Source organism: Aptenodytes patagonicus, chromosome 5 (genome assembly GCF_965638725.1).
Source record: "Aptenodytes patagonicus chromosome 5, bAptPat1.pri.cur, whole genome shotgun sequence".
NCBI classification, from domain to species: Eukaryota; Metazoa; Chordata; class Aves; order Sphenisciformes; family Spheniscidae; genus Aptenodytes; species Aptenodytes patagonicus.
The window spans coordinates 41,284,947-41,308,741 of NC_134953.1; the positions used below are offsets into that span (position 1 = coordinate 41,284,947).

The 23,795-nt window shown below is 39.1% G+C and overlaps 1 protein-coding gene across 15 annotated transcripts in view; it reads left to right on the forward strand.

The window, feature by feature from the left end:
- The window catches only part of PCDH15 (protocadherin related 15), an 896,179-nt gene that overhangs the window by 849,991 nt on the left and 22,393 nt on the right, over positions 1-23,795 (forward strand). For all 15 annotated transcript variants that reach the window (XM_076339474.1, XM_076339470.1, XM_076339471.1 and 12 more), the window contains 3 exons: positions 1,124-1,212; positions 13,127-13,303; positions 20,601-20,819. In XM_076339474.1, coding sequence (XP_076195589.1) covers positions 1,124-1,212; positions 13,127-13,303; positions 20,601-20,819 — 485 coding nt within the window. The remainder of the gene's footprint in view (positions 1-1,123; positions 1,213-13,126; positions 13,304-20,600; positions 20,820-23,795) is intronic.

Sequence of the window (23,795 nt, forward strand, 5' to 3'; positions counted from 1 at the left end):
ATTTACCTCCAGAATCCTCTATAGGGAGGTGGTTTGAAGTATAATGTTTGCTGTCATGCCTATATGGACATGAGCCAAGTTTTAAGAAATGGTTTATTTTCTCCACCAGTATGGGAAGTAACTGTTCCTTTCACAACCTAAGGGGAGGTTGGCTGTGCTAGTGAAGAGAGAGAGCTATTGCAAAATGCAAGAATATTTAAAAGGGAGGAAAAAGCATGCAATCATTTTACTGGAAGGCAGCCTTTTCTTGGGATAAAAATAGCTTGAGGAGACCAGATCAGGAGATGTGAAGCAGAGTTTGCCAAATCTGCTGAATTTCATGCATGCATGTAGTCCCTTCTGCACCCTGACCGTCCGACCTGCCGTTGAGAAACAGAAGAGTTATGTTGCTTTTGTAGTAGAAAATGCTAATGTGAGAGATTTGTTCTGAGGTCAGTTGGTTCTTTCATGGAATCCTGGATTTTATTTTATTTTTTTTTAAATAAAGCACATGAGAATTGCATGTATTAAAGAGGCATTTTCCCTGTCCTTTTAAATAAAGTGCAATTGTAAAATGCACATGGTTATGCACGGTTTTATGCCATATAGAGGGAGAAGCTAAAAAAAAATTGGAGATTAAAATAACTTACACTGATGACTTCAAAATAGATGAACACTTTCCTTTGTGATTTTCTAACCAAGTATCATTGATTTAGTTGAATTAATCTGGTATTTGCATTAACATTGGTGCAAACTGCGTATTTCCAAGGTTGGATTTTCCTGTCAAGTCATCAAAAATACCAAAATGCTCATAAGTGATTTTGAATATGGCACGTGGGAGATCCATGATTCTGTAAGTAAACTCTAAACTATGAAGAACAGGTTTCGTAGTCCCCACCTTAAAAAATCTATAATTCTGATGCAGTCCTGCAATTACAGTTCTAGTTAAATCTTTGCCTGCTGTTTATTGGTTTTGGCTGCCAAGCAAAGCAAGATTTCCCAGCTCTCTTATTCGGAATTAAAATGAGAAATCCATACATCAGGGCATGGCTATGAAAGCAGGAAAGTAATTATTCCATTCTTTTTGTACAGGGAGGATGTTATGCATGGGAGTGCAAATTGAATTTCACTCTTTTGTTTCCAGGTCTCTGTGGTCAATCAGTTGGATATGCAAGTCATCGTCTCTAATGTTCCTCCCACCCTTGTGGAACAAAACAAAGATCAACTCATAGGGTAATAAATTTATTTACTCTACAAATATCAGACAATTCACTGGTTTTGTGTTTAGACTCAGCACAGAGTGCTGCCTTTATGCCATGATCTACTGTTTTGCCAAAAGACTTGAAATGAGCAAGCGGGTGTTTCGATGGGGAGCACAACTGGCTGAGTGACAGCACTGGTCCCCCCAAATCCACATTTTGCCCCTTTTCTGGAGAAGGCAGAGGTACAGCACTTCTTTGCTTGCACATTTGCCCACTTTGCAGGCTCAAACTAGGTTCAGAGCCCCTAATACAGACCAGAGTGGAACCTCCAAACACTGAGCACAGAACCTGCCTCTGTCAAAATCCAGGATGTAAAATGAATAAAGCACATCTCCAAAAGTTTGAGGCAGTGTGTCTCAGTGAGCTGTATTGCTTCACTATGATTTTATTTGGATGACGTAGCTGTAAGGGAAAGCAGAATTTAGAAAATTTATACTGGTACAATTAATACCACTAGCATCACTACGTAAAATTTTAGTCGCAAAAAATTGTTAATAGGGTGTCATTATTCAGGCCTAGCACATATGAAATATTGTGATGGGGAGATGGGTAATTGGAAACATTAATGCTTTGCAATAGAAGTGTTTTATCATACTGGAAGCCAGCTAAAATCCTGTTGGTAAAATATGTTTTAATAGCACAACATCATCAGTTTCCAGGAGTCAGGTTTTCACTTTTAGCTTCTTTTTGTAAGACAAGGACAATTTTCTATACTTTGTGTCATTAGGCATATAACCATGAATTAGACAATATGGGAAAGAAAATACTATAAGAAATAGTTTAAAAACAATCTTTGTAGTCTTCTGTCACTTTAATCAGTGATGAATGGCGTTTCTCAGATTTCAACAGGTCTGCTCCATCCTGACTGTTGTCATACCTTTACTTCTCCATGGAAATTGAAATACATTAGGGCTGATAATATAATCACTCACTGAAAAAGAAGTGTGTTGTCTCTAAATGGCTCATTTCTTCATTGGGCTAGGAAAAAATATCGATGGATTTGCTTCTGGAGATTTAGGACTTGTTTCCCTTTTCTCTCTCTTTTTTGAGCCAGGTGGAAGATAGATAGATTCTAAGATCAGAAGCACTAATTAAGTTGTTCAGGCAATAGTCTGGATTCACAGGGACTCCATTTCCTAGAGCTAAGAATAATAAAGGAGTCTGCTTGCTTAACACTTAAGATCTAGCTTTCCAAAACTGTCAGGTGTTTGTGTTGGCTGGAGAGATGAAGAACAATATATCTTTTAGTGACAGTAATAGGAAAAGTTTGCTTCTGCTTTGCTAAGCCTTCAAGATCACCTCAGTGTGCTGCACTGTACAAATTTTTCTTCACACAGTAATTTGTAGCTTTCCTGGGCGTCTGTATTCTTGAGTGGAGAAGATGAACACATGTTCTGTACCATGTGTTTCTACATGATGTAGCATAGATCTCAGGCTAAATTGGACTTTGGCTGTGTTTGAGATCCTCCCAGTTTTGGACTATCCTGGAGCCAAAGGAGCCACCAGCAAAATACAGATGGCTCTTTACAGAAGGTGGTTTGAAAACAGAGTAGAACGAGCCTGGCTTGAATGAAGAGTGTCAACTGCATGACACGTGTTGTGGGACTGAGAGCGTGAATGCTGCAATGGGTGGCACGGCAAGAAAGACAAGAGCAGATTGTGTCTTGCCCTTTCACCATCCCTGCAAAAACCTCCTTCTACAAACACTGGAGCAGCTTGTTTCCCACTCCTAGCAGGTCTCAGCAGTGTTCAGTGCCTCAACAATAAATTGTAGCATAATCATACCCTCACTCCTCTCCTCCGGGGCCCAGAGGAATAGCTGGCATATCCCGCCACAGTCTTGGAAAACAGCCCAGAGCCACATTCCTTGGTCTCTGTGCTCCAAAAAAATCTTTTCTGCCAGGTTGGAATCTTTTAAAACTTGTTTCATGCTGTTCTGGCCCTTGTGCATGGAAGTCTCTGACAGATGTGTAAATATTTCGCAGTGAATGAAGCTTTTGAATGGGTATGAAAATAAAAAAACATGGCCAGGTTTTGAATTCTCAAAATTAGCTTGGGAAGCCTTTAAATTCACAAACACTGTGAGACCAGCAAGTGAATATAGCATAAGAATTTCACTCCTAAGGATAGGCTTTCAAGGACAACCTTTGCCAGAAGAGATTGCATTAGCTTGTTTTAAAATTGTCTCATCCCTTATTGAAAATATTTGCAGAGAGCAAAAGTCTCAGAAATAATTTTGCATATGTGTACTTGTCTGTTTCACATAGAAATGTATTTATTTCAATGCCATCTTCAAATTTATTGGGTTTTCCTCCTGAGGCTTAAAAGAATGCTATCTCCCTGTTTTTATAAAGGCTTTAATAATTCATGCAGGACATAAAAACAAAATAATAGGAATTTGTGATTTTTCATGCCCTATACAGAAGATATAAACACAGACAAAGGGAAACCAAATAATTTTGGAGACCTTCTCAGGCTAAAGTACTTTCACCCAAAGAGGTTCTGAGCCATTTCAAATAATGCACTAATTTATAAAATTAGAACACTTTGTATAATTCATTGACAGATAAAAAGACTAAACCTCATTAACTAAACTAGTCACTACAGAGATTATTCGTCTCTTTCTCCTCTCATTTTGGTGCTGGAGTGATAGTAAATATTAATCTCTGAAAATATAACATTTAACCACAAATTGCAATACTTGGTGATGGGGAATGTTAGCGAAGTGGGTAGTTGGGTCATTTTTGAAATTATAGTGATTTTTCACAATAAAATAAATAGTGATTTAAACAACTTTGGAGAACAAGTTACAACAGATTCTCCCCAGCTGCCTGTAATTTTCACTAGAGAGTGGATACAAGGTATTAAGAAATATATAATTCCATTCTTCCACACTGGAAAGGCTTACTCAGCATAGCCCTGAGATGTATGTTGGTTAATGGTCCAAATAAAGGAAGCATACCATAGAAGAAAACATTTAAAACATCGCTATCTATTTGGCTTAGGAGTTTAGGCTTTTTGAGGGATACAATGGGTATGTCTTCAGCTGACATTTCTAGTAGCGTCATGATCCTTTGCAGTCATTCAGTAAGCACTTTGGTTTTCCTCCAACTGCTTTAATTTCATCAACAAGCTTTTCATATCCTCTGGACTGCAAATCAATGTCAGATTTGCCATTTCTCTCAACCACTTTAATTATGTCTGTTCAGATAGGTCCAGTTATGTCTGCTACAGAAGATGACAGAGAAAATGGAGTGAGGCTTAGTGGAAAATTCAGTGCGTGTTCCTCTCCTTCAGAAAACTTGGTGAAGGCAGATGGCACAGTGTTCTTTAAATATGGCAATGTTTGTGAGTGCTTACTTGTTGGGCAAGGAACAGCATTTCAACTAGAGTAAAATAGCCAACTTCATGCTCAGAGCATTTACTTCTTTGGTTTTCACATGACTGCAGCTTAAACCTCTAGCTAAAATCAGATACACCACATCACCAAGAGAGACCTGTGTTTCTCTCATCCCATATAGGTAATAGAAATGTCTTGTGAATTAAATTCCTCTGTACACACTTCTATAGACGGCAGATCGTTTTCCCTGAAATGGAATAATGGAGTGGCTCAAAATGAGTGCTTTGATGAAATACTCCATAGACATTCTTGAAAAGGCTGGGTTTGCCCTACAGCCTACAAACCCTACAAAATGGAGATAACATTGCTTAGGGTACTCTCTGGGCATCATTTTCAATGTTAATGTTCACGGTTTTTGCATTGTGTGTGCTTTCTGAGCCTAGCAGGTGGGTAAAGAAAACACATTTTGCTGCACTTGGACTGCTCTGGAGTTGTTAAAGAACAGTATGAGGATTGTCTCCTTGCTTTCAAAAATCATATGAGGTTTCCCATGTTCTTCTTTCCTCCCTGTAGTGAAAAGTGAGCCTGGAAAGAATGGAGTTTCTTTTCCTCCATATGAAGAAAGTCTCCTAGTGGTGGTGTAGGAATCTCTCATTGGAAAAGAGGATCTGATGGAATCACCTCATACTGCTAATAAATGTGCATAGATACAGCAACAGATAATTGTTTTATTATTTAATAATAAATTATGTAGTAAGTATAAATATTTAAACACTGAGATCTTGACTTCCCACATCAAGAAGTTTCTCTAGTCTCCTGTATTTTCAGTGTGGTCTTGGTGGTGATTCCTTTTTTTATATTTTGACTTCATAACAGACAACTCACAGTGCCTGTATTAGTGCAAAGGTAGAGGTCCCAAAATGCTTGTACTAGATGTATATTGTGGGCTTTTGAGCCTGCCTTCTCTCTGCGTTGCTCTAGCATTTTTTGTTCTCCTAGGCTGAGGAATTTGGGTGCGTGCAGCCTCCTGGCCAGACCTGCCTCTGGAAGTGGAATTCAAGTGCAGATGTTCTTGAGTAGCAACTTTATCTGTTTTCTGGATGTTCCTGTGTATCGTGTGTATCTTAATATAGGTTATTCCCTACTTTTCAAGACAAAATTACTGGAAATAGCACATGTGGTAATTCCAGGGAACTTTTCTTCAAGTGTATTTTGGCCTGTTATAGGCTGCAATCCTTTAATACCTTAATGCTTATAAAAGAATGGAGCAGTTACGTAGTTAAAGAAAATCCACACTCAAACCTCTAATGCGATGTAGAAGTGACCAGGCAGTTTTGTACCAGAAAATCCAAATGTAAAATCAAGTGCTGATCCTTGGAGATACACTGGGTGAGTGTCTCAGAATATGAACGTTCAGCCTGCTAACTTAATAGTTTGCATATATAAAGTTGACTGCCATCATTTCTCAAAGGAGTGTCTGCTCTGCTTTGCTGCATAGAAACTGTGGTCCACTTAAAAGAAATGTTATAATATATACTACAGCAATATATATTGCTATAAATTATATATCATAATATACATCACATGTACATTGTACATCATATATAATTTTATGTATAATCATAGTATATGAGATAATATATTTTATATATAGGAGCTGCAATGCACAGTCCTCTCTTTATGGAAATGTTACACAATGTGGATCATTTCCCTTCAGTTGTGTTTTGCTGTTGACAATATAGCAAATGGTGTTTTCTGATCTCAGTTGCAGAAGCCAGTTGATGGCATTTAAAAGGGACAGCTGACGTGAGTGCCTTACGTGGCACTTGTGTATATCATTGTATTTTATTTCTTTGTTCCTGCTTTCTTTTTTGTTAGAATGTCAGTATGTTCAGTAATTGGGAGGATGAGTGAATGCCTCTGAAATGTAGCATATTTATCAAGATGTGGTTGTGTATAATGAAATCAGATGTTATGAGGCATCACTGGGATTCCAGCATTCTTGGTACCTTTAGTAGAGCCAGACACAACTACCCCTTGGGATGGGCTGCCTTAGAGGTGCTTGTTTGGAAATGCAGTGCCTCTGAAAGCACTCTTGACTGTATTAAGATATTCAACCTTAGTGCACCAGTGTTTTTTTATCTCCTCAGTACATGAATTGGTAGAAAATGAGCGTGTGTCTCCTGCTGGATGTAGTTGCAGTATATAAATCACTCAGACTCGTTAGTTTTCCCATAGGAGAAGTACCATTCCGTTGCTTGCTCTATGATTTTTGCCACGTAATTACTGAATTAAGCCTAATTACAGGTGACTGGACTTTTTGCATATTGGGGTGGTGGCAGTGAACTTGCCATTAAGCACTCTTCACAGCTAGCACTTACTTTCCTCCCCATTATTAAATGTTTGTCACAGGTACTGCTGTAGCTGCCTTGTTCTTTGCCTCAGCCTTCTCTGATGCTGTTATATGGGTTCATTTTGCTCCTGGCCCTTTGGTCCACTTCCCCTCTGCCTTTTTCCCTTTTACTTCTTTGCACTGTATTGTTTAATTCTAAATTAAATTGCAAAATTAGCAAATAAATAAATAATGAGATTAGAGGGACATTTCCCACCAACTGGCTGCATTGTATTTCATATCCACCCTACATTTGGCTTTACTTGGAGAACGCACGTCCTGTAGTTCTCGCTTTGTGCAGTGTTTAACAGAGCCCATTCCATTTCTTAGCTGATCTTAGCCTCCCTCTGCTGTAATCATGATGATTAATAACATTAGGCTACCTTTATTAAGTTAGGTAATAGAGACCAAAGCTTATTCAACTCCAACTTTTCCACTTGCTACTTCCACTACCAGCTGGGAAGCACTGGTTCAGCGATCTCCTTCTCCCCGCTCCTCTCAATAATACCAAATGTTGTTCAGTTAATGTATTTTCTCTGAAGCACTATAATGTAGTGCGTGGCTTCTCAGATAAAGCTGTAAACTTCTGCTTTATTCTGAAATTGCTTACTATTGCAGTAAAAACCCTTTTGGGCTGAGATCTGAAGATACGTCTTCTGGGTCAAAGTCAAGATGTCTCTGTGTATTACTCTTTGGGTGAGTGTAGCGTAATGTTCCTTCTGCAACTGGGAAAAATGATACTGAAATAAAAAGTTGGAGTGCGTGTAGGTTTTTTGGAGGACGGGATTATACATGATGAGCACAAAAAGAAGAACAGAAACTTCAGCAATATGTAAGAAAGCAAATTTCCTTCATGGTGTGCAATCCAATATGCTTTTATAGGATTAGGGTAAGTATGTATAAAGACATTGTCTCTGGGTTGTTTTCTAAATAATTTAGATGTTATTATATGCAGAGTAAATTGGCTCAGTGGTGCTCCTTCCTGCTAGATACATGCCTTGTGTGTGATATAAAAGTAGAAATAATCTTTGTCAAAAGGCTATTTCATAAAGAAGGAATAGTCTTAGGCTTGAAATAAACCCCAGTTCTGGCTTTTTTATTCTACATTGCAGCGCAAAGCAGGCTGACTTAGCTGACTAGTAAGGGTTTCTTGAGTTGTGTTGGCAGCTCCAATGCAGCTCAGCGCCTGTCCAGAGGCCACAGAAGTAGTATAACCTTCCCTGTGCTCTATGTATGTTACTGTAATAAGGCATCTGGGAGCAGGAGGCTGAGGCCCAAGTGCATCACCCCCACAAAGCTATCACTAACTGCACAGGAGGGGCTGGAATTGGTCCTTATCTGTTTGTGAAAATACAGTTGAAAATCCAGCAGTTTAGTTGTCAATTATTAACCCTGCAAAAACCAACACAGCCAGAATTTGGCTGAAGTTGAGCAAAATTGAGAGAGCGTACTTGGGTTAAATGAAACACTTGAAAAGTCTGTTCTGATGTATACCGGCAGAGCTGAATGCTCTCATCTGTGCATTGTTGCCAAATTTGCTTACATTTTCAAATACCTAGAATATGAATTTATTATTATTACTAAGTTATTTTGGGGAGCTAGAATTTTCAGTGGAGGAGCCAAAAGTTATGCAGGATTTCTAGTCTTCAACACTTGTAGCTTTGAGTCTATGGTACCAGTTATTGCAGAGTTTTGAAAGAAAGAATGGATTCTTTTTTTTTTTTCTTAAAATATTTTTATGTGCTCCAGAAACACAGCAGGCTGTCAAATTACTAGAGAACTGAAACATTTTTTTCCCCGTAGAATTTTCTGCTAAGAAAATTGTGCAGTAATTAAATTCAGGTACTAGTTCTGCAAATTGAATTGTTTCTTTTGTTTGTGTGCTGATTCAGAGGATATGGATACAACTTAGCAATTCGGCTCGAGGGTATAAAACTACTGGAACATTGCAGTGCTCTTTCAGGCCATGTCATGCATCTTCTCTGCCAGGGACAGTGGAGGGTCATTAAACTTTGCTGCTGACTTACCAAATCTTAATGCAATGACTGTTAGTCTAGTTGAGTTGCCATTGCTGCTGGGCTCTCATGCGGCTGATTCCATATCTCATATGTTGAGGTAACTGACTGACTCATATGGACTTCCACATTAGTTTCCAAACAAGCTTCCAAGTAGTCCCTTGCATCTTTCCTAATAGCAGGATCTCTCCCACACTGGGGCATGTGTCTGGCATGCCGGATCCATGCAGCTGAGGGGAGAAAACAGCATGTTGCTGCGATGCCAGGGTGCACCCCTTAATTTAGTCCTGTGCTTAGCAGGGTCTTCTCTGCCTGTAACGGGATGCAGCAACCTCAGCCCTGCCATGTGGCATGATGCCTCAGGTATGCATATCAGCTCATGGACATGGCACTGAGTGTGGCCCAGGAACGTGGTGCCTTATCTCAGATAATGGGTTTTGGTCTGCTGGTTTCAGAAATGTTCTGGGAAGCAGAATGTCACCAGCCAAGGGACAGCTCAACAAACCAACGTACCTGTATTTTTTGGCCTTTCCATTTCTTTTGCATCCAAAGAGGAAAAAAATAATCTCTGAGTTTTCAGGATATTTAGGACCACATTATGTCCTCAATGACATTGTAAATCCTCTTGTCCTTCGTTTCATTTCACTGGTGTCACTGATGGGAATTCAGAAAGCGATGGTAATGATGGTGGGCTGGGAGGCATTTCGGTTCGTTACATTGTATCTGCAGAGCTAAATGGAGTTAGAGCAGTAGGAAAGTCGCGTCGCCTGTTAAGTTGCTGGTTCTTCCGCTCACTACACCACTGTTCGGAGGATGGTAATTACCCTCGTTGCATTACAAGTGACAGACTAATTTTAAGCTAACTTTTGCTGATAAATACAGTAGAACTGCAGATGCTGTTGTTACTTAAAGTATGCATATTAAAAATTGGTTCTTGTGAGTAGTACTACAAGCAGGTGGCCACTTCCAGTAGAGTTTTAAAACACTACAGTGTTTTCAGCATCACAAGTTCAGTTGAATGACTTTTAAAATAACTCTGGGGAGCTGCCCTATTTTTAAGTGTATTCTTTAATTGCTACTTTTCAGTCTTCAGTGCATTTTTATTATATATTTCAACCTAAACATGCAATTTGTATGTTTCAGATTAAATACTACTGTCATTTCACTATACTTTGTGGTGTTTCTTGCAATGTCAGTTAAAGCCAACGTCTGCAATGTACCTATTTCTCATAGTCAGATAGTAGTATGCTATTTTTTCTTCAATTTTAATCATGTTTTAGACAAAGATATTCTCAAAGGCAATGAATTCTGGCAGAAGCCATGCCAGGAATTTCTGAGAAAAGGGAATGTTGTTACCAATTCTGCTAAAAGTGAACCTACGTTATAACCTTACAGGGCGTTTCTGTCTTGGGTGAAATAATAGTTCTGTGCAAGGAAACAAAAGCATTCCCCCCCTGCAGCAACAGAAGATGATTGCATGCTAATTAGGGAGGTAAATCTTTTACATACTTGGTCTATCTGAATCCTTGTGCAAAACACCATTCTGAAGACGGTTGTAGTTTCTTTTAGTCGCTTACATTCACATAGTGTTTGGGGGGTTTTTTATAGTAATCTGCATATCCCAGATTTGTTCTGTCAACTTTTACCTGGGAGAATTATTGTTACTGAGGTACCTGTGACAAGTTATCACCCTAGCTGCCAGTTAGGTGCGTGCCAGAAGCAGAGATGAGTAGAGTTTACCATATTTGCAAACAGTAGGAGTGCTTGTTTAGAGGACGCCAATCAACTAGCAATGAGTCAGACAATCTACTGTTTTTATTTTCCCCACAAAAATGGCTCTGCATTAAGAGTATATATTCACTGCTAGGCTAGTATGTGGGTCTGACAGACTTGGAGTTTTCAAAATCTTATAGAAAAGCTTCTATTTTAAGGGCACGCTAAACTTTCACACAAAGAGCAGAGAAACTGGATGGATAAATGTGAATCAGTGGTCCTGAAAAATTATGAGATGGTGATACTGCTTTGACAGCATTACTGTACTTTGGAAATCTTGTGTCAGGAAAAAAACAACAGCAAAATGTAACCTCAGCAACTGCAAAAGATTTTGTTTAAAACAACAGGTGACCTCTTAAAGTCATTGATGTTCTTTTTTATGAGATTTGTCTTCCTCCGCACCCTAGTGCATCCTTGATGTATCAGGCAGCATGTTCCCTCTCGTTCCCTTGCTTTTGCCTCCTAACTCAGCTATTGCTTTTTGATTTGATATTCCGATCACATAAATCAGCCCAGAAAATCTTGTGTTTTCCCATAACTCATAGTTCTGATGGAGTGTTTAGCCTTCCAGGTTCTCTTGTTTATTTCTCCATACTTTTTGCCCATGTATCCAGTATTAATGATATTTGCTTTTATGCCTTTGTTTATAAAACTCTCTGTGGGCTTTAACTGAACCCTTCTCATTCCCAGTTTGGAAACCTCATCACACAGTTAGCAAGTCTGTGTGCAAACACGCTCTTCCCATTTTCTCTGAGATGTATTCTGTCCTTGCCCAGCAGCTATGGTTAAAGCTCTTCCGATGGCACTTTTTAAGCAGATTTCCATTTTCCTTCTGGCTCCATCCATTCTTGCCAGAGTTGGGATCGCCACCATCTTGGCTGCCAGCCCCAGCTACAGTCTTGTTGGGAGTACCAGTTCTCCCTGTTGCATACAGAATTTGAAGGTCATCCTCCTTTTCTCATTGGATTGCACAGTGCAACAGATACAGAGAAGCAGTCTGCTACAGCAACTCAGCAAATTTCATAGGCCCCATTAGAGTAGCGGACCAGACAAGGAGGAAGGAAAAGAATATATTTTTTTTTAAACTTCATTAAGGTATTGTCCTTTCTAAAGTAGTTTGTTAAAGTAGTAGTGAGTTATGCTTATAACTGTACATAAACTCCCCGTATCTGAGGTACAAGTGTGCTTGCTATCTGTGCAGAAACTTTTCAGGTGCTCAGTTCCTCATTGCTGTGGTGCTTCTGCAGGCATGCTGAAGGCATTTCAACCTGGCATAAGCACAAGAATTTTTTGTTTGCTTGGAGGGACATTCTGCAAACATCCATTCTCCCTTTGCCTTTTTGAATATTCGAGGAATAACATCACATGTTAGGACTTCTCCCGTAAACAGTTCTGCATGGAAAACTCTAGAAAAATATGAGATTCTGAATTTAGAACAAAGGCTCCCAAAAGCGCATACTAAGATGTCTGCGGACAGTCAGTTGTCAAAAAAAAAAAAAAGGGAAAGACTATTCAGTAATAAAGAAAATTGGTCACCTGACAAGAATTAATAAAATTACCAGTAAATGTTGTCATCTCTAATAAATTTTAATCCCCCAGAATTGCATTTATCTCATGTATTGACACATTGTGATTCATATACATATCCACAGAGTGTGCCATTCTGTGCTCTGGCAGCTTGTAATGAATCCTTCTCTTTGGAAAAAGAACAGATCTGTTTTGGTTTATAGTTGTTATGCCCTTGTTGTCTTGGGCATAGCTGCCACTGAATTCTGTCAACCTATCTTTCTTCTGCTTGTAGAACTTCTGCAGTTTATTTTATTTTTTTTTCTGTGGTAAATGTGTCAGCTTGATATTCCAGCTTTCTTATGGCTGTAGAGCTTCCTCGTGCCTTTTGGAGTAGCAGGTGTTCTGGAACCTGATATGTTGTGCTATATTGGAGGGCCAGATGAAATATCCCACCTAAAATGGTTGAAGTAGTTGTTTCTGTGGGTGAAAATTTATTGTATAAGGCTGGAATTGAAGAGTTCTGAAATCATATAGCTTAATAAAAGGACGACAGGGGTTTTTCTGTGAAACGTAGATGGTGTTTCCCATGAGCCATTTAACTCAACTGATGTCATAAATACAAAGAGCTAGACTTAAGGACACTATTTCTGGTGACCTGTCCTAACACTGCTAAGCTTTTCCCAAGAGTTCAGCATTTAAGAGGTTATATCGGAGCAGAGATTTTTTAAAAGTGCTCTGAAGGTTACCTTCCTTCTAAGCCTGTGGTTTTTGTCTATTAATATCTCGTTTGGGCTGTGGTCAATCTTGATCAGCACAAATAAATCAGTGCAGCTTTCTGGCTCCATCTCATCTTTAGGATTTTGGAACGCTATGTCCAAGATCAGATTCCTGGTGCGACAGTCGTGGTGGAATCCATTGGTGCACGGAGGTTTGGGGATGGGTACTCTGAAGAGGATTACACCAAGTCTGACCTCATGGTCTACGCAATCGACCCGCAAACAAATAGAGCTATAATGAGGAATGAACTTTTTAAGTAAGTATATTGTTTGTTGCTCTTCCTATATTTCTATGGACTGTTTTGAAGCCTGTTGGTCTGTCTCTGTTAGCAAATGGTTCAACACAACAGGAACAGAAAAATCTATTGAAACAGTTGGTGTATGCCCCTACACCTACCCTGTGTGCAGCTTGGGAGTTTACAATTTTACTGGATTCAGTCCATTCCCTTGAGCTGAATGGCCCCAGTACATGTGATTTAGACACTGTTGCCATGAGAGCTTGCAATACCTGCGTAGGGTCCACCCTGTGGAGGAGCTTCCAGTTTAAATTCCTCTGAAGGAATTTACTTTCTATGTACCAAAACTTCTCTGTGATCTCCAAGCAAGGGCTTTGGTGCTCCAGTCATTGACCTTCGGGCTTGCTGCATTTTCCATTTGGAGCATGTCTCTTTTTCTCTTTTCTTTTTTGTGGAAATGGAAGGAGAAGAAGAAAGGGAAGGGGAAGGAAGAGAGGTGGTGTGCACCTAGTCTGAAGCATAGACATCGATCGGGGCATGATCCAGGTGTACATCTACATGCAGGAAATCAGTAGTGCTCACAGGTGCCCAGTGGGCTGAGCAGACAGATCTGCATAGGCCCATCCCACCAGCTGCTAGAGGAACAGCAGTAGACAGGCCACTTAGATGAATAATTTGATGTTGTTTTGCCTTTTCAATTGACTTCCAAATTAGCAGTTAAATTCCAGTGTCACATAAAACATAAGAGAGGGCGCTTTATTGACTGGTTATACTCGCAGCATGTTGCCAGTGAATGGGCCAGCTCTGGTCACTACAGCAGAGCAGTTTGATAGGGTGCCACTCTGCCTGGGCTTTTGCACCTTAGCAGAGTTCCAGTGGGATATCGCTCTGGCACGCTACTGCTTTGGGGGCCAGTGGTAACTCCGCTCTCTGCCTGCGTAAGAAGAGAAGCCAGAAATTACATGGGTAAGGAAATGACATTAAAGTAGTCTCTTTACTTGGTTTTTCTGAGTCATCACTAGCGGCAAGTAGGTTCTAAGACAAAATTATTATCTCAACCCATTCAGCTGCCAAAATATCAATATGGCTGTAGAATCATTTTGTTAGAAACTATATTTTTGAGTTTCAGCATTCTGCATATGATTCAAAACAATGAAAATGCAAATCAGACTCTTCTTCTAAAGCAGCTGCTATCTTTTGGGGGTTTTTTGCGTGTGTTTCACATTTGTGTTTGCTTTTTATCTCGGTGAAAACTAGACCAGACAGTTCCATGATAGTATAAAGCAGCATGTCAGTCAGCAGCCTAAAAAGCAAGTGGCTGTGAACCATCTTGGTGGACTGTGATTGAAAAAGGGCTTGTTCTCCCGAGCTCTTAATTTAGTACAGATGAATTATAGCATACTAAAGTTCTGCATATATTCAGAGCTTATAGGTTGGAAAAGATCACTGTGATCAGTCTGACCTAGTATAATAAAGACCATAGTAACTCCCAAAATCAGTTCTGCTTTGAGCGTGTCTTTCAGCAAAGCAACTGCTCAAGAAAATCCAGTCAACTACAACCTTTGTGTTGTTATTGCAGGGTAATTATTTTTACTGTCAAAAATTATGCCTTTTTTCTTTTTTTTAATGTCTAGATTCAGTCACAGAGTTTTATTATAACTTTGGGTGCTAGATTGAAGCATCCAATTGGTGCTTTTAATTTCTGGTTCCCACCAAGGTTTAGGCTTATGATCACATCCTCTTAAATTTTTTTCTTGAAGTTCCTTGACCTCTGCACGCTGGGCTATGTTTTAATTCTTTTAATCACTTACAGTTTTCTCTGAACCCTCTCCAGTCTTCCAGCATCACTTTCTGAACTAGGAATAAAAAAATCAGATGCAGTTTAGCAGTGGTAGCTTTCAGAGCAGTGGCAATACAGCTTCCTTCCTTCTGGTGGCCATTTTTTGTTTGTAGGTATCTCCATCGTCATACAGTCTTTTTAGGTCTTGCTGATGCACTGGGAGTTTGTGTTCCCTTGTCCACTGCCAGAGCTGCTGATTGTTCCCAGAATGGGGTCTCTGTGGTTTTGTTCCCAATTTTATTCAAGAGTGGAAGTGGAGATCAAGGAAACCTAGCAGGAAGCCAGCAGAAATCCCTGATAACCATTTTCCTTTCTCTCTTAAAGAAAAGTGCCAGTAAATCTGCTTGCAGTGCTCCTGTAAGTGACTGTTGTACCCCAACCCACTCCCAAAACTAGTCTCAATAAAATGTATCTTGCTGCCTTACACCCAAACTATCTACTGATCCCTCTTTATCATTACTTTTACAGTTTGTAAATTCATTGAGATCTGTGTTTTCTTCCAGTCGTAGCCAGTTTAGAGTATGGCCAAAGTGGGATCCCATTAGAAATGCTCAAGGTCAAAAGGACATTATTAGGTGCTGTCCAGGTTCAGAAAATTTATGTGACCTTGATGACAGTTGAAAATTCTGTCACCCTTTTACTCCTCACTTTGGAAAGCTCTGCAAATTTACTATTATTAGTATATGAAAGTGAGCTAGTATCTGTGCGTGGAGAATAAAAAGAATCTTTTTCTGATGCAGACTCTCTTCATGGTCAGAAAATGTGTCCCTCTTCATTTTGGTGCCCTTTGAAAATACAGGAATGTCTTTTTAGGGATGTTTGTGTGTCAAGTGACATACACAGAATAGAATAGACTTAAGATAAGTTAAAAAGCAGTTTTTCAAATGTGAAGGGACGGTTATTCATTTGCCTGGTCTGCAAATGTATAGGGTATCAGCTTAGAAGCAACCTCATTAAAATGCTCCATGTGCCTGCATACTCAGCTTTTTTTTTCTTTTTTTTTTTTTTCCTCTTTTCTTTCTTCAAAAGCTTTAAAATATTTAAATCAGTAAAATCCTGGGGAATGCCTTCCTGGCTTTAGGGTAGAGGTGAGTAAGTGTCAGCTTACTAAAGTAAGGTGAAAAATGAAGTGAGAGTTTTGTAGCTTGACATCTGAAGTTAACAAGTTTTCGCTAGCAAGTGGGTGAACCTCAAGAGATTTGGCTCAGTTCAGGTGCTTACCCAAATCTAAAAAGAAATTCCTTCTGTGACCATCTTTCCTGGAGTTTTGATCTTTAGAGGGATGGCTCACTGTTCTTCCTGCCCCAATCACAGGATACAGTAGCAGTGGTTGTCCCCTCAGTGGGAAGAGATTGCCAAGAGTCACAACCATCCTTCCGCCAGCCAGGAATCTGCTCCAGATCCTAGCAGAAAAGCGATCAATAGGAGAAAGGATCCTTTAATAAACTGGATATGATGGGAGAAAGGTTAGAAAGTCAGAAAGAGATGGAGCCCTCTGTTTTAAAAACTTAATTAGCAATAAGGAATATAAAATTAGCCAAGGTATTTTCCAAGTGTTCAAAAATTTCATGATGTGTACAGAAGAGAGAACTGTACCAATAGCACAGATTTAGCACATGAATTCTGCCAGTTGTGATTTTAACGCAACTTACAAAATTATTGTGTATTGGAAGATACCTGTAGCTTTTCGTAAATGGGTTTTTTGGGAACATCCTGCTGTGTTTCTGCTTATAAAACACAGTGGAGACCCGGACTTTAACAGAGTTTGTTAAACCTGTCACTGTTTGAAAACAATTATCTGCGAAGGTCTTTTAAGGAATGTGGGGGTAAGTTGAAGACAAAGTAGAGCAGAGCAACCTGTTCTCCTTCACAGGTGGAGTGCTGCTGGGATACAGACAAATATCACTGGTGACTCATCCTGGTTGGTGCTGGCAGCTAGGCACAAGTCAGAGCAGCATTGGGGTCCCAAAGGTGCTTGGCTTTACACTGGAGCTGGGAGGAAAGGATAGCTAATGCCCATCAGCAGCTGAGCAAAGTCACTCTCGTGACCAGCTACAGAGCTGCATTTCTACAAGAAGTAAACCCCACTAAACCAAAACTAATGTTTGAGGCTCCCATAATCGCCTCTGGGAAATGTCGGTCCAATACGTCAGGTCATGTCCAACAGTCATTTATGAAATGAAGAGATACAATGAGGTGCAGTGTGCTCTGGATGTGCTGGATTCGTGCTGATGTGCACAACGACAGCGCATGGACAGACTGTGCCATACTTGCTACCAGGCTATTTTGAATGGGCTGCCTCACATCCAGAAGTCCCAAATGAGTAGCCCAATCCCACATATTTGCATTCAAGCAAAATGTTTGGCTGGAAAACAAAGACATGATTTAGAAGGCATGGACATTAACAGCTGTGCTGTGGTAGTCACTGCCAGCTGGGGAAAACCCATGTGTCTCTCAAGACATGCTGATTTTTCCCTATCCTGTACTTTGTAAGACTGATACGCAACAAGAGGTTCATGCTTTTCCTTAAGACTGTTACGACCGATTACCTGATATTTTTATTAATCAGGAATCTGTCTGGTTACACCAGAAAATGGGTCTGAATAGTAACTGTGCTTTGTTATTTCCTCCCTCTACCACAAACTCCTAAAAGACTTTGAGGCCACTTAGATAATTTTACAGACTGAAATGATCAGCCTCCTTTTTTATCTTTTATATGAAAGAGGGTTTGATTTATTGGAGCATAAAAAACAGTTGAATCCAGAAAATTTCTCCTGCATATATTAAGTGGAAAATGTCCACCATTAAAAAGAAAATGCTTACCCTGTCTGAATCTTTTGCACAATGTGTCATGTATCATCATGGAGGAAATGTGCACGGTTGAGTTACGAACCTGTTAAAATAGGCTTTGTCAAGAAAATGCTAACAGAATTTTAACTGAGAGATTGTTAAAATCATCCAGAGGTTTAATGCTGTCCTACTTGAATGCTTTTGCCAACTCAAAGGATGTGTAACATGCACCACTGACATCTAGCGTGCAACAAAAGAATTAGAGCTCCGTTTATACTCAGTTTATGTCTTACGAACCGTCATTGCAGGTCTTTAAGCTGTGAAAAGGGATTTTTGCTCAAATACCTAGAAAATGTTTTGTGGAAGAAATCAAGGAATTAGTTGTGGATATCAGCAGAGCATACTAACACAAAGGGAAATTATTCTTCAAAACACCTTGGATTGCTTTTTGTGAGAGTGTGGGTCTGTGAGTGAGCAGCCACTGCTTTGAAGTCAGTATCATGAAACCAACACCATTTCATGATTCAGGATTAATTGTTCTGCATGTTATGAGATCCAGCTAATACGTTACACAGATCAGAGTGCATTCTTCCCAAAGTTCCAAAAAAACAGGGACAAACAATGCTATGAGGGTTTATCAGTAAATTAATTTGGGAGGAAATCAATTGTAAGAAATTAACATGCTTTAAGAAATGGTCTTTCAGGAGAGTAATTTCTGTCTCATGATTAGACTAAGGAAATAAAAACTATTTCAGACTTTCTTTAGACATTCAAGAGTTTATATGCAGAAATCCTTTCAGAATATTTTTTTAGCTGTTGTTTTTTTCTTTTTTTCTAATCTCAGTGTTTTTCACTTGTCTTTCTTCAGGAGAACCACTGTACATGTAAGGGTCTGGGGTTCTGCTATAGCTAAGAGCCAGCAGGATCCTCCTCCATCCTAATGGGTGCCGCCTCCTTTGATCTGTATAACTGGAGCCTACTACTTGGCAGCTTGTGAGACAGCCAATCCTCACTTCAAAAGTGATCCAAGAATTTTTATTTTCCTTTGGAAGTTAAAGACTTGGCCAATGTCTTTTTTCAAATAAATCCCTGGCCAAAGTATTTTTTCAAACTCCTAAAGTAAATTTCTTTAACAAACATACTGTTTGCTATCAAAAAGTCATCCAATAGAAAATTTTTCATCATACAGGAAATGAGGTCATTTGGTTAGGATTTACATTTGGCTACCTGTCTTTAAACTGCCAATTATCAGGTCAGATACTGAACTTCTTCCACTGCATTTGCTTTTTCAGACTGTTCCAGTCCTTTGTTTGGTAACTATGTTGTTCCAAGTTCCTCTCATAGGTGATGCACAAACAGAAGATGGACATTATTGTAGGTTGCAAGCAGTGACAGCAGCACGTGGCTCCTGGTTAGCTAATATCCTAGTTTTGCCTAGGACCTAACTCTGTCTTAACAGTGTGCCTTGTAGGGCCTACTTGAAGCCAGTGTTTTTCAGACAGCTGTATAGATAGCCTGTTGTTCCTATAATTAGTAATGTTAGTCAAGATTGTTCTGCTATCTGGCAGTGTTTGGAGAACCTCTGAAGTTTAAATTACAGTTTATTATAAGCATTCAGTGCTATTCCTTTTAGAAGAGGTGTGAAACTCCAGAAGAAATGGCCTGCATCTTCTCAAAAAAAGAAAAAGAGGAGGCAGTTTACAGTAATGTCCGTCTGTCATCTTTTGTGACCTCTAATTTGACTTTAAGGAAACAAGTACAGATGATGTAGCATTTCTAAAATGTTATTGTTTTCCTTGTTACAATTCTCCTGCATCTCTTGGGAATGTTGCTACAGATTCCACCCAAAAATTGCCATGATGGAGAGGATGCTGTCAGACAGCCTGAAGCCAGTGAATAAACTCCCTCAGCACTGTGCCAATCGTTGAGAGGGCACATCCTTCAGCTACTCTGATGTTCACTCCCACTGGAAATGAGTTCATCCAATCATTGTCCCTCTGTGTTTTCCTCTTGCCATCAAACAGTCATGCTATAAGAGGAAAGTCTTACTCAAATAATTCAATACGTAGTACCAGCACTACAGTCTAAGAAAATAGCAGAGACATGGAGGCTAATTAGACAGAGCAGATGCGAGACTGAGGTTCAGAATTGATGCAGCTGGGGGGAGGTGGGGGGGATTAATAAAAGCGTAGTTTTTCGAAATCCCTTTTCTTTTTAATATTGAAAGGGAAGTCAAAAGGGAACAAACTGTCCCTCCAGCCAAAAGAATTTCCCTAAGAAGCTGAGCAAAGTCCTCTAAAAATTACTTGCTTTTAGAGTAGCATCAAGTTGATCTTTAGGCTAGAGTGGTCTTTAGGGATGTGTCCAGGAACTGCAACAGACCACCAAAAGAAAAAGCACGAAGCAAGCCATTTGCCATGCTGCTCTCAATGGCATGGAGAACGTTTTGCCCCTAGAAATTAGGATAAGCTTCAGCTCACCTCTCCTTTTCAGTGTTTAAAATGTGTTCTGGTATTAAGTACATTGGAGTTATCACTGACACAGGGATTACAGGGAATTACTAATATTCTTCAGCGCATAAAGAAGAGGTATGTGCTTTATCAGACCGCAGTTATTAACCCAGCTATGCAGTAATTCAAACACAGTTAATGAACTTGGCTGTAATAGTTTTCTTTTGTGACATTGAAGGTTCCTGGATGGCAAACTGCTGGATATCAATAAAGAGTTTCAGCCGTACCTGGGGCAGGGGGGACGCATCCTGGAGATCCGCACCCCAGACGTGGTAGCGAATGTCAAGAAGCAGGCGCAAGCCGTAGGCTACACGGAAGGCGCGTTACTTGCTCTGGCCGTGATAATCATCCTTTGCTGTATGCCCGCTATTTTAATAGTTATGGTCAGCTACAAACAGTAAGTACTCCTCCTCCTTTTTGTGGTAGCAACGTTGTAGTAGGGATGCTACATTTCTTAGCAGAACTGCTTTGAAAATTATCCTTCATTGCAAGGAAATTATTATACAGGGAAATATTTTTAATTTCCCTCTCAGCACAAGAGTTGGTCAGTGCTTGATGTGGGTTGTGCATGAAAAAAGAAAATGTACAGGAAGTGCATCTTGCTATACTTTCTAAAGTTGTGGTGCAGTAATTTAGAGTACGTGCTGAAACACAAGATCAAAAGCCAGATGTTTGAAACACAAGTGTAGATTCAGAGCTGAATTCCATGCCAAAAAAAAAAAAAGGAAAAAGGTGCTGTTTTAATAAATGAATTTTGCTTGGGCAAAATAAGAGGACTCAACTTTTTCTGTTTGCATCCTAAAATACTCACAGTGATATTTTTTCCCTAGCTGTATGCTTCTTAATTGCAAATGTTTCATGAAGAATTGATTTTGTGCCATTTTAGCGCTATCTAAAGCAGCATACACCAGAGAGAACCTTCTTGATATTTCCACTCACCTCGCACAGACTCAATAGGTTTAAGTAATTGGCCTAATAGACTAATTAAAGGATCAACATCACTAACAAGTTCCTCTCAACTAACCCTTTTCAGGTCCACTCATATTTAAAATCAATGCATTTGGACTTAAAGGCTGTATATTTATTCTTTAATTTCTTCTCATGAAAGAGTTCTAATTCTATGTGCATGCTCTGAGCACTCAAAGAATTACCAATCATTACAAAATCAAAATATAAATAATTCTGTGCATCTTCCCCAGTAAATGGTTGTATTCAACTTCTGTATATATCGGTCTGTACCTCCATATCTTTCTATCTTCATTTTAAAATTGGTGAACTAGCTGGAATGTAATATGCCCTCATCATGGAAAACCTGTGCTCCACAGGACCATGTAGGAAGGAGTTCCCAGAGCCCTGCTGGATTTTTTGTTTGTTTGTTTTTCTTTTTTGTTGTTTTGTTTCTATAAAAAATGCTTTGGCATCTGCTCCCTTCATTGTGTTGAGGGCAATGAAGTGTCAGTGCCTCTGCAGACTCCTGCTGCAGTGTTGCATCAGTCTGTGGGAGGAGAGGGCAGGGAAGAGCTGATATACATGTATTACAGTAAAGCAATTACAATCTGAATGCTGCAATAGGTGTAATGCGGTACAATATGCCAGGTGAGATTTAAACTGTGCATTTTTCCTTTCTGCACTGCAGTTAGGAGTTAGCAAAGCACTATGTTAGTCATCATTTAAAAAGCATATCCTACATGAAAAAACAGCGGCCTGCCTGAGAGCACTCTCTTTAGTGACATCAGAAAAATAGCCAAGGATAGCCATTTCTTGACGGTTACTGCACATTCTTTGGGTTATATTTACATCCCAGTTTCTCCAAACAATGTGGGCCAAAGGAATAAGTATTTTAAAGGAGTTTGAAAGGGCTTGACAAACTTCTGCGTCGTTGGGATGGCAGTGCATCTCAAAGCTGCTTTACTTCTCCCAAAATTGTATATAAAATTTGTTTCCAGTGAAACACTACTGAACCAGTTCAACCTACAATTAGTTTGTTGTTGTTACCTGAATTGCCTGTTTCTTTAAGAATTCTAATAGCACTATTTTTCTTTGACATCTGTTAGATTATCAAAAGATTATCAATCTCTCTTAACAGCCTTAGGGAATCTGCCTAACTTCATTTCATCAAAAAATCACATTTTTGTTGTCTAGAAGTATGACTTGGAGTTGGATTTATAGGAGACCAATGTGAATAAACTATACTTTTATGAAAAATATATCACTGAAGAGTGCCAAAGAAAATAAAAGGAATTTTAGTGTTAATATCAACACCAAAAGCTATCCTGAGCCTTATGGTTTGTTTTTGCATTACAGCCTTTTTTCTCCTTTTCAAAAGCAGTTTCAATATTTTTCCTGATAACATTCTGGCAAAGTAGGTGCTCCAGTCTGCCACTGAGTGTAGAGATTATAGCGGGATAAATGTAACTGTCATACTCACAGCACATAAAATGGAAATGTTAAGATTTTCTCACTGTTAAAACTTTTTATGTGCAGTAGGTCCATTTTTCAGTGCCTTCCAGATCAATGATCAGCTTACTAAATTTTGTAAAAATAAGTTACTGAAAACTCAATTTATAAAATTATCACTGTCAAAGTGCAGCTCAGTGCCTACATTTATGACTTGTAAGCAAGCTAGAAACTATCATTATTATTTTCTATTAAATAGTGTCTTTGAAATACACTATCCAGTACAACCCCATAAGGTAACTATAAATAATGTAGTATAATCACAAAAGACCAGTATCTTCTCAATAAAACCAAAAATAATACTCCTTCGCTATTGAAGATGTTTTCTATAGCATTCTTGAAACATGCTAAAATGTGAAAACAGTTATAAAAATGCCTCCCTAATGGTCCACCTGTAAAGAAATATCATGAGGTATATTCACGGTTTCACATCTTACTCTTTTCTCTGTGTGTGTGTGTGGCAGGGAGTTCTTTTCTGTAAGCCCAAAGCCATTTTCCCCACTGTAATTCATATTTATGCTGACCACAAATTTGTTTCAAGAGTATCACAAATAGCAGCTAAACGCTGTTCAGCTCTGGAAATCATGATTCTTTAAACATGTCATTAATTCTGTGATTTTATGTGTGGAATAATTAAGTAGCATCTAGTTTATTACTCCTTTTAGGGTCACTGTTTAGGACAATCGTTGCAACCAGAATTCATTTAACCTTCCTTTTTATCTCTTTATCTTTTTTTGCATAACAAAACAGATTCAAAGAGTAAGTACTTATTTTCAGCTTTGTTGCTTTGTTTCTAACAGATTGGCTAGGAATACTGACAGCCTACCAGTCTTTATTTTTAAGAAGAAGGGGTAGTTGACATTCAGTAAGAGTTAATTCTGATACTCCAACTTGTTCCTGAACAACTTGTATGGCG